The sequence below is a fragment of the Podarcis pityusensis genome (assembly GCF_964106645.2).
Source record: "Podarcis pityusensis genome assembly, chromosome: 8".
Lineage (NCBI taxonomy): Eukaryota > Metazoa > Chordata > Lepidosauria > Squamata > Lacertidae > Podarcis > Podarcis pityusensis.
The window spans coordinates 27,072,814-27,084,826 of record NC_138033.1 but is presented as its reverse complement, the minus strand read 5'-3'; the positions used below and the strand labels follow the sequence as shown (position 1 = coordinate 27,084,826).

Here is a 12,013-nt window from a genome sequence, read left to right as displayed (position 1 = left end):
AAAAAAGCACTGCCCCCACCCCTACGTTTTTTGCCTATACTTGGGCAAAGCAATAGTGGTAAGTCACAAGGTGTCATTTCAAATTTCCCAGATTGCCCAAAGCTGAGTCACTCCACTGCATTGTGGGAAATATAAATGGTATCCCAACTGTCCGCTGCTGCAGTGAGGATCGGCATTTAAAATTTCTCACACTGCCCCATGATGCCTGATGTAGCGGGGCTTTAGGCCAAGCATCCCCAAACTCGGCCCTCCAGCTGTTTTGGGACTACAACTCCCATCATCCCTAGCTAACAGGACCAGTGGTCAGGGATGATGGGGATTGTAGTCCCAAAACAGCTGGAGGGCCGAGTTTGGGGATGCCTGCTTTAGGCACTCTAGGAAATGTAGAAAAGGGACAGAGAGGTGCCTAGTCTGGGGAGCTTCTCAGGGCACCATCGGCTAGGGCATCCACAACTGCCCAGTGTTGCAAGTTACAAATGCTAAATGCTAAAAATTATCCACTGACTTTACATTGTACAGTATGTAGCCATTTGTTCTGCATCAGTCTGTTCTATAGTAGCTACTGATGTGCATTTGCATTGTTTTTATTATTATTATTAATTATTATTATTATTTATTAAATTTGTATACCACCCTTCATCTGCAGATATCTAGACGGTGGGTTCATATTGTAAATTGACAGTTCCCTTAATTTTAACCCCAATAATGTTGAACACAATATATAATCAGTTACATCAGTTAATCTCACAAAAAATATGGTTGGTCTTAATATGGAATAGTTGCAATGGTTCAGCAATATTTGCTATTGGAGCAGACTGTGGTTGGTTGGCAGGGGAAGGGAGGAAAAGTTCATTGTGCACCAGATATAAGCACATTCTCATGCGCTTTTTAAATCAGGCACCCCAGAATACAAGGCAAAATAGTGGTAGTGACTCATGAACTTCTGAAAATAGGGAGCAAGACTGAGAAAAAGGACAGTTGGAGTAATACACATTCACCCCTTTCACCTCAATAGAAAGACTTGTGATCCAGCCTACAAAGTACTATAGTGAAGTGAAGAGAGCAAATGCAGCAGAACTGGGCTAGTAAACACCACCAGATGACTCAAGCCAGCCAGCCAAGGCACACCCTACTTATTATTGCTATTTTTTCATTTATGAATTGCTTCCTATGAAACACCTCAAAATGATTTAACAATGAAAAGCAATTTAACAATCAGCAATAAAAACATATATAAAACTATGTTGACATATATAAAAACAACTTCAAATCCAATACAGATACAGATAATAATAATAATAATAATAATAATAATAATAATAATAAACCTCCACATAAAAAGGCATATTTGAAAAGGAAAATCTTCTATAGCTGCCAAAGAGACGACAGAGGCAGCACCTCTCTGGTACATTAGCAGGAGAGAACTCCAAAGGGTAGGTGCCACCACACTAAAGGCCTGGTTTCTGCATTGTATGGAACAGACCTCCTGATGAGGTGGTATCTGCAGGAGGCTTCTCCTGCAGAATACAGTGATCAGTTGGGAGATGACCTTCTGTTTGTTTGGTTGTAAGTCGCTTTGGGTTGCCCTAGTGACTAACAAGTAGTAGTAGTAGTAGTAGTAGGCATCTTTGTCCCAAATTATATAGGACTTTGTACACCAACCTTGAACTTTGCATATGCATGCTGCTGTGTGCCTTAGCCAAACTAAAAAAACCAAACCCGTATACAGCTCCACTTATTGCACCAGGAGGACCATTTGCAGAGAGGCCTGAGCCTACAAAGGAACCAAATCTGTTTACCTTGGATCTGACTCTGTGCTTGTGTCCCAAAGTGTCCAGGAGCAGTCAAAGATCCTCGGGGGTTGGGGGTGGTGGGAGTGATCCTCATTGGGTGCCGCAACCTCTCCAGCTCCCCAAAACGATCCCCATAGGTTTTGGTTTGCTCTTCAAGCTTCTGTCGATGCCCTGGAACAGCAAGGAAAGCCAACAAGTACATTCAGTACAGAATCAACTGGGGCCAGGAGGCCCGTGAAAGATGAGTCTAGACTAGAGATGGAGAGCCTGTGGCTCTCAAGATGTTGCTGGACTACAGCTGCCACAATCCCTGATCACTAACCATGCTGATTGTGGCTGATGGGAGTTGGAGTCCCAACAACATCGGGAGGGCTGCAGGTTTCCCATTCCTTATAAGGAAGATGGACATTTTGTTGCAGGTCTCAGTTTATCTAGTTTATATTTACAGATATGTTGCTTATGCTAGAACAGTCTTTGCCAACAGGGAGCCCTCCAGGTATTTCGGATGACAACTCCAGCTGGCTGAAAGGAATTGCAATCCATAGCATCTGGAGGGCACCAGGTTGGCAAAGGCCATGCTAGAATATTCTGGGCGGCAGTCAGCATAATGATTATCCTTTTTGCCCCCTGCCTCCAGGATGTGACCAATTCAGAGCATGGTGGGGGAACAAAATGCAACCAGAAACAACATGCTACTGAATTTGCCCTCTTCGTGTCCACAAGGATGTATTGAACTATAAACGAATGCTATTTTGCATTTGGCACACCATGACATCATGACATGAACACGTTGGGTCCCCAGCCCACTTGCCCAATAAGAAGATCTGTATCACTACATCAAACACATGAAATGTTTTCCATATGGAAGGATAGATGTGAATCTGATACTGCAGGCAGTAATAAAAAGCACGCTGGTAGTTTGGGGCGTTTTGGCGCAAGGCGGAGATGCTGAAAAATGCAGCATGGAATGCTGGAAACGTATCCCTTAAAGGAGAGGTTGAAAGCTGCTCTTTCTGTGTTCAAATCCCCACCCCCGCTCTGATGAAGAGAAGCATTTGCTTTGCAGTAATAAATAAATAAAAGCAAAAAAATCCACAGCATTTGGGTGCATACCTCTTATTTGAACTGGAGGAACATGACAAAAGCTCTGGGCAGCTGGGCAAACATGGTAAATGTTGCAATCTAACATGATGTGAAAGGCACCACATTGGCTACTCCTGCATTTAGTGAAGATGATAGGTCTCCCAGGGTAGGGTTGCCAATTGGGCAGAAAAGAACTGGCTTTCTTAAACCTCCGGGAGAGTTGTGGTGTTTTCATAAAAGCCAGAACAATGCAAAGTTAAAACTGTCATACAACATACAAGCACAGTCAGCATTAAGTTATACAGCTGGTGTCCTTTATCATTTTTTGCTTTATATATTTTTTTCTTTTCAGAAATTGCCTGGACGCTTTGTGGAAGGGCAAAGTCTTTTAAGTTCAACCCGTCAGCCAACCAACCAACCCAAAGCGGCAGCTGCTTTCTGTGATGCACACGCCTTATAATAGCCTGTTTGACATTCCTTGCTTCCATTTTAAATGGGCAAAATTTAGCAGAGTTTATTTATCTTTCTTAGGCAGTGGAGGATCCCTGTCACTCTGACAACAAGGCCTGGATTCCCTTTTCCTCCTTCACCTTTTGCAGTCAGCAGTTGCTTATTCATCCTTAACTGCTTTAGGGAAGTTTCATAATTTCTGACAAACAACTTTAGAGGGCGGAGAGGTATGAAGTACACTATGGATGGAGAATCTTCATATGTTGTTGGACTAGAGGTTCTTCATAACTCAAGTGGCAGAGTGTTTCTCACTTGCGGTCGCTGCTTGGAAAGAGCAGGGCTGCTGCTACTGTTTACTGCTCTCTGGGCTCCTCTCCTCTGCTGCCTTCAGCATTCCTGGGCTTCCCTGCGTTGCCTCCAGTTGCCACAGCAGGGGAAGTGGAGTGGGGCCCCAACCACTTTTTGTTTTGCCTCAAGCAGCAAAATGTCCTGGGCTGGCCCTGATATGCTTGATGTGAACGTTTCTTACGCCATTGGTCACACTGAGCCATTCCTTTGGTTTCCTCTTGCTTTCTTAAGATACTGACCCTATTGACTTTTCCTGCCCTTGAAGCAAAGAAAAAAGTGTGTCAAGGCCCCACCCTCAGTCACTGGCTTGTATATTTTGTCCAAAGATTTACACCAACTCCCTAAAGCAGCAAGTGGGTAAGCATATTCAGCAATTAAGAGGGATAGAAGGGTCTTTGGCCACTTGATGAATGGACCAACTGTGAAGAGAAAATAATCATCATTATCCTCAGTCTGTCTCTCTGCCTCTCTCTTTTGATGTGTTGGCTGAAGTCCAGTTGTTTGGAGTGAGGAGATGTGCCATGTTTACTTGATTTCCCCTCTTTTAAGTCATGGGAGAGCTCCCACAATTTGATCAAAACTCTACGGATCAAACTAGATATGATGGTGGTAGTCATACTGGTTAGTTCGTAGGAACACAGGAAGCCGTCTTATACCAAGTCAGACAATTGTCTATCGAGTTCAATATTGTCAACACTAACTGGCAGGAACTCTTTAGTGTTTCAGACAAGCCAGTCCCATTCGGAGTTGCTAAGAACTGAACTTGAGACCTTCTGCACGCAATGTGTGTGCTCTATCGCTAATGGAGGGTTCCCCTCCTTCAATCAGACCTGCCGTCAGCACCTGGGAAGGTTGGGCAAATGTTGGGATTGATAGAGAGGGAGCTAGAAGGAAAGATGGTGGGTGGCTGCAGCTTTCGTCAGCGTTTTGCTTTGCAACATACCGCACCACCCTGTAGAAATTAGGAAAAGGGACCCCTGTCTGCTGCCCGGTAACCAGTTGCAATCAATAATTTAATGATTCCAACAAAAACAGAAAATAGAGTAGAAATTGCTGCAGTTCCCATGTTCATCTGTGGCCAAGAATCATTTCGGTGAATACCATTGGTGTTCGTCTATATTGTTGCTGGGTTTTTTTAAAAGGCCACACATTATAACTAATGTCTTTTGATGTTTCCCTTACATTGAAATGAAATGTAAGTTATGTAAATTGCATAGTTATGTAAGTTACGTTAAATAGCGGACAGGGAGACAATAAAGTATTTGGTAGAACCTGAAGTGCAGCAGAATGCAAACAGTGTTGTCTGTGAAAAATAGAAGTCGGAACGGAAATTGCTACCTTTTTATATTATTAAATATTAACAATAATAGTGAGTACTATTAATAGAAGAAAAAGGAACCATTTTCACTTAAAGTTGTTTCCCTTTATAACAGAGGCTGCTAACTTCCAGATTCTGGGGTGTGGAGCTCTATTATTCAAATAGGAATATAGGAATATATTTTGTTACACAAACTGATTTCCTCATGGCTAGTTAAGTTCCATAATAAGGTAGCCACGCCTCTAGCAGAAAAAGACCTCTCAGTTGTGAATGCAACCTCATGCCTGCCCAAGAGACCGCATACAAAACCACAAAACAGAGATGGAACATTACAGCATGGAAGCCTCTCATCGCCTGTAACTTTTGGAAAGTAATTTTCTTTTCTGTCAGCAAAACTTCTCAACAGGATTTGATTAACATTGTGTAGGCTTGCCACAGGGAACAGTTATTGGCTTGAGAAGTGGTGGTAGAAATCCATCCTTGCAGGCTGCCAGTTAACCTTCCCTGAGGAAGTCACACTTTCCCGATATGAAGATTCGGCTATTAGAAACGGAGGACTTGTGGCTCACTAAATGGAAATGGCCCTGATTGGTTATTTGAATACTGATGTACATGGGGTGAATTTGCTGAGAGATAAGCATTAATGAGTAATGTTAATTACTTGACATGCATGTATCAACAACAGCCCCACGCTGCCTCTTCAAAGATGTGATCATGCATTGCAGATGTGGCAATCGTAGACACTCGTTCTCAACCGGGAGAATCACAAATAAATTAGGGATGGGAAGGGCCTATATTGAAACAAAGTTTTGTGGCATGTGCTGATCTGCAGGTCTATCTGATGTAGCTGGCAAGACTCGGTTCCTTGGCTGAGTCCTTCTTTCACTTCAGTTGTTTTCAGTGGATTACTCCTGATTTTACACAGTGATAAGATTCCCTGCCCTGGTACATCTGCCACACCTGGGATGATTCTGGGAGAGCAGCTTGCTTTGCTCTCTGCAGCTGCTGCAGCTGGAAGCAGGAAGTGGCCAACTTTTCAACTAACCCTTGTAACCAACCCTTTAACAGCAGCTTGATCTGTGGCTATGCAATGACAACATTTATATCTATCCCATCAAGCATTGCCTCTAATGGCACAACGCATAGGCCAAGCCATTTTTTTCCTGGTTAGTGGGCATCCCAACTGACTAATGGTTTCAGCTGAGAGCAACTGGACTCTGGGCGAGTTTACACATGCATTTTCAACATTTAATGCCTTGCTGAATTAACACATATCATTGTACATTAACAATGAATTAACAAAAAATCTGTATTAGACCAGATGGAAATTATGTGTGGTGACAGGAAGATACTACTTCCCATACTATTTAATTTGTGATAGCCCCTTAACATGTGCAAATCCCCACTAGGAACGGAAGGACCTGTCAATTTCAGTTGTCTCAGTATTTTCCAATCTTCAGTTCTCCACATTTTGCGCCAAATGGATATATATATATATATATATATATATATATATATATAATGGAAATTCATTAACATTTTAGTACAAATTTATCCCAATAAACACAGCTTTATATGCAGTTTTAAATAATGTATACATTTTTGGAAGCAATTTCCTCTAAAGCATATTTGTATGCTGTTTTCACAAATATCTTCCTTTTTATGCATACTTTCCTCTTATATAAGCACTGGTTGGTTGTAGAACTGCATAGCAAAAATCAGATGAGTGTGTTTCAGTTTGCATATTGTTTTGGAAAGTGGAAATTGGATAGATGTGGCTTTAAATATGTACTAAATCAAAATTCTCCTCCATCCCCAGTCACTACTGTAAACAAGCCATGAAAAAGTGTCAAGGACAAGCAGTAGGCAGATGTCAGAGGTGATTCAGAAATCTTGAAGCAGAGTCAGGAAAAGTAGTGCAATTAGGTAATTTTAGACTCTGGAATCTGGACTTAATGGTTTTACACTTCTACACTTTATTGTTTTGGACAACAGTTCCCATCATCCCTGACTACTGGCCAGCTGATGGAAGTTGGAGTCCAAAACATCTGGAAAGCACCAGGTTGGTGAAGGCTAATTTAAACAATGGTACAGTATCAAAATTTAAAACTAGAGAAATTCTAGCTTGGAATCTAACCATTAAATGGGAAAGGAAGAAGAGTGCAAGGGAAGCTTCAAGACCAGCTCCAGCTGGCCTGTCTCCTTCTTGGCAGCCACAGAACCAACCAACTGCAGCTGATGCCAACTCCTACTGTAGCAGGACTGGTTGTTTCGTTTTCTGAGCATGTGCTTCTCTGGTGTTGTTAGCAACTTTGGGGACTCTAGTTGAAAAGTGGGATATAAATCTATTAAATAAGGTTTTTTTAAAAGTGTTTGGGTGTTCGGGAAGCATTGCCCTCTGAAATGGCTTTAGACTCCCTTTAGGGATATATGCATGCACCATCTAAAAGCAAACATAAAGTAAGCTACTTTCTTCAGAACTATTGCTCAATGCAGATACGCGTAACGCAAATGTAAGCAGAGGGAATTGATCATTTGATTAAAACCAAGGGAACCAATTAACTGAGATTTCCATAGGCATGCGTTAGTGACCTAATCATTCCTAGAAACATTTCCACACAGCATCAGCCAAAGCATTTGCTTCTGGGCAGTCCTACGTGTGCCGAGTGGGCTCCAGGTTAAAAGCTGAGAAACTGGGAGACAGTAAACAGGGAAAGAGATGTATAGGAAGCTGCATGCAAGCTATGCCTGAGGAAATTTCCTTTTCTGAACTGTTATAAAAGGTGCAGGGAGCCCTGTCTTCCTTTGCACCTGACCATCCTACAGAAAACTGGCTGATGAAGTTTTTACTGGGGTGGCAATTAAGCATGCCAGTGTGCCAAAACGGCCACAAGGCTATCGCCTACAGTGATGTAGACTTGTATATGGGTGTTGCCCTATGCATATGTAGCTGAAAAAGAACCATTTGGAAACAGGGGTCTCCCAATCTGTAGCATTATCTATTTTGGGCTGCTCACCAATGTGGAAAGCAACGAAGTCCTTTTTTTAAGGTCTGAAAAACAATGTAAGGCTGCCCAGGCTCAAAACATGGCAACCTGGATCTTATTGCTCAGAGACCCCCCAATAGCAATCGACTTGAGAAGCAGAAAGGCAGGGAGCCTGTAGGTGGCACTCTAAGACAAAATACAACTCATGTGAGCTATCAAATACATAAAAATAATGGCAATTAGAAATATTGGGCTCAGTCCAGAGATGATCCTCATGGCAAGGGGACCTTGCAAGGGATTGTGGATGTTGCTAGGGAGGTGTCTAAATTTGCACTGGTCTGCTCCTGGCCTTACTTTGACATGCTAGGAGTGCATTCTATGGATTGGTTATTTGTTCCCTGCACGGTGGGATTCAATATGGGATTAGGTGAGGTGATAGGCACGTAGAACAATTATTCCACAAGTCCAAAGTCACAAGTGGGAGTCAAATGCTTTCCAGAAAACTAGGCTTGTGCAATTAAAGTGGATTAAAGCACTCTGTCGCCCTGACTCAATAAATCTACTTTTTAAAAAGGCTTTTGAAGTTAAGAAAGTAACAGAGAAATTTATTGAAAAGTGAGATTAGAACAAATGATTAATGGTAAGCCATATATCCACCCCACAAGCAAATCAGAACCAGTGCTGATTGTCACGTAACTGCACTTTAAACAAAGCAGAGCAAAAACTCAAAAAAGTCTGGGTCATAGTCTAACCCCTGTGTTAGCTTTTTGTGAGCAAATCAGGATGGATGTTCAATAAAGAGGGTAATCTAGAGGAGCCTGTTGCTTTGACCTGATTATCAGATCAGCGTTATTTAGCAGAAATAAATGTATTATTGACCATAATTATTATTAATAATTATGGCCCATTATTAACCGCAATCCATTCTGAAATTATACATACCCCAAATCAGGATCTACAACATTTAACCAGTCCAGCAAACAAGCAAAAATATTAATCAACTAAAGCTTTAGTTGCTACATTGATAGGGATGGCAACTTTTCAAATGACTACTGTAACTGTGCCTTAAAGTGAACTTCATGCAGCAGTTGTTGTTGTTGTCACACACCTTCACCAGCAGTTCCCAGGGTGGGTTAGAATAATGAAACATTAAAAATTAAATAAATTACAATAACAGGAATAGAGTGGGCCCCGAAAACACACATCTCAAGTGTCAAACAGGGCTCACTTCTTGTCTTTTGTAGGTCAAGCTGCTGGTTAAGGTACAAGAATGAGTAAACAAACCAACTCCTGTGTTGCAAAATATGAGTCAGCAATATCAAAAGCAACACGGTGGCCATCGGGTTGCTTTTGATATTGCTGGTTAAGGTACAAGGGCACTATACTTTTTATTCACTGATGCACTTTAAATCTCACCAGCAATGTGACTTTTTAGTTGTATTCTTGCATACACCCTTCCTCCCAGCGATCATCACTGCTGCCATTTTACTTTGTGATTTCTAGGTAGTCCATTTTCTTGTTGTGTACAGGCAACCCCCCAATTTGCACGGGAATTGCATTCCAAGTTATCACGCGTGGCAGCGGAGTGCGCATAAGCCTATTACTCCTCGTTGCACCCCGTAGGTTCCTAGGTAGGACTGGGAACAAATCCCAAGCCCCTAGACAGGCATCAAAACTGCAAATACTGGGCTCAATCCTTAGTTAACACCTAGTGCAGACAAAACTCAGCTAGTGGGCCAATGGGCCCAACTCAGTATAAAGCAGTTTCCTAACTGAGCAATGGAGGGATGCTGCATAAATAAACAGGATGGGCTATTCTCTCCTCCCCCCATCCCCCCAAAAAATCAATTGCTTAATTTAGCTATGTACACGTTACCGTTTATTCCAGCTCTGCTGCTCTCCCATCACTGGTGTTTGAAGCCACACAATGTTAGCCACAATCCATCTGTATCCTGTAGCTTCTTAAGAAATATTCCTGACTAGTGTCCTTTCCCTCAAACCACCTTCCATGTGATTTGCAAATGGAAACCATGGTTACACTGAGGTGTGTACATTTCAGGCAGCTGTTGCACATGAGCAGATGACAGACAGCACATGTGTGAATTGGAGTTTGGCATGGGCAGGTCCTTGCCCTCTTGCTGGTCCGTACAACAATGTAAGAAAACCATTTGAAACTCAGTGGGGAAAAGCAACCTCGTGGTGTTTAAAGCTGCTGATGTGTACATAGCCTTTATTTTGTTTTTTAAAGCAAAGGTTGATCCTTAAGAAAAAACAACAGCAGTCTACTTAATGAAGAATTCTGGAGGACCTGAAAACTCGTCATTTTAGTTTGTCCTAATAAAAGTACTGCTCAACTGTGAATTGTGTAGGTTTTTCTTTTTCTTTAAAGTTGTTTTGTTCTGCATTGCCACAGCAGTAAGGATCAGATGAGAAAAATTAAACATGTTCTAACAACGTGTGGTTACTTTTGCTCATTAAGCTGTGACTGATCTAATACTACCTTCCAATTTAAACAAGTGTACTTATGTTGCAGGTTTCGTAAAGTACAAATTTATTCCAATGTAGATGATTAATAAATGAAAAAAACCCCACATTTTAATCAGCAGCACTACCTTTAAAGAAGGGGGAAACCACAAGGAGGGTAAAAAAGCATGTGAAAGGAAACTGATGCCAGCTTTAAATATTTTTTGACTACTGTCAATCACACCTCAGCACCCACAATGATTCCAGGCAGTCTCTTCTGTGGCTGAGCCTGTCTTACCATAAGGCCGCAATCTGAAGAACACGTACTTGGGAGTGGGAGGATTGGCAAATCTGTCAATTTCAGTTTCCAATTTTTCCAGCCTTAGCTTTAGTTCTCCACATTTGCATATCAGTTTGCATTCCAGTGTTACTTTCTCCTAATATACACATTTTTGGATGCAATTCTGTCAAACATTTATATTTTTGCAACCCATTTCCCCTAATATAATATAGTTTTATTGTCCTTTTCACTAATAAATGCATTTTTGTGTGCATGTTACATATACATGCATGTTTGCACATATTACTTGGCTGGAGAAAAGATTCCCCTATACAGGGGCTATACAGGGACAAATAGCCTGACTTGGCACTAAACAGCTTTCTATTCTCATACCACATTCTGTGGCACATCAGTGCTCCTTGAGTAGATAACAAGTGTGCTGCAAGAATGCAAGAACAGAAGGCTTCTGTGAACCCAGGTGATCCATCCCCAAAAGGCTGCTTCTTGTGACTCTGGATTACTCACTGCTCTGGCCTTGCCCCCTTCAAATGAACCACTGTTGAGGCAGACAATTCTGGATGAGTGCATCAGTCAAGAACACCTGGCATGAAGGTCCAGCAAAACATCTCACCTTCAAAGGAGGAGGTGGCCAGTTGGGCCCCTGTATGAGCCATTCCTTAAACTTCCAGTCATCAGGCACGCTCAATTTAACTTATTTATGTCCCGCCTCTCAATGCAAGGCGCTTAAGGCAGCTAATTACAGTGACTAAAACAATGATTCACACAATAAAGCAAGACAATCCCAGCACCAAAAATAAAAATCCCACATTAAAAACAGCAGCCATAAAACAAGAATAAGAATGACAACAAAACAGCTGCAAAGCAGCCAGCAGTAAACAGAAGTTAAAAAGTGTCAGTGAAAGACTCCAGAGAACATCAGAGAAGCCTACTGGATTAGGCTGAAGAGTAATTTATCCCAGCATCCTGTTCTCACAGTGACCAAGCAGATGCCCACGGGAAGCTCAGAAGCAGGACCCTCCTCCTCCAGCTGACTGAGGTTGGTGAGGCAGTGCCCCATTTGCCCTGGGGGTCCAGCTCATTTCAACAAGTATTAATGGTTCTGCTTTTTCAGTTCTCCTCTGCCTTCACATTCTGTTCTGCAAACATATTTCCTCCTCCTGGTCTTCATATCTATCCGCTGATACTCCCAAAGACATCCTGAGAGGGAATCAAATCCTCCTGTGTACTGTATCTCACTGGAAATACCAGTGATCTTTCTTTTAGTTCACAT

At 42.0% G+C, this 12,013-nt stretch overlaps 1 protein-coding gene across 3 annotated transcripts in view; it reads right to left on the bottom strand.

Annotated features, from left to right (window-relative positions):
• RUNX3 (RUNX family transcription factor 3) overlaps positions 1 to 12,013 on the bottom strand; it is a 151,594-nt gene that overhangs the window by 18,335 nt on the left and 121,246 nt on the right. For all 3 annotated transcript variants that reach the window (XM_081016816.1, XM_081016815.1, XM_081016814.1), the window contains one exon: positions 1,800 to 1,964. In XM_081016816.1, coding sequence (XP_080872942.1) covers positions 1,800 to 1,964 — 165 coding nt within the window. The remainder of the gene's footprint in view (positions 1 to 1,799; positions 1,965 to 12,013) is intronic.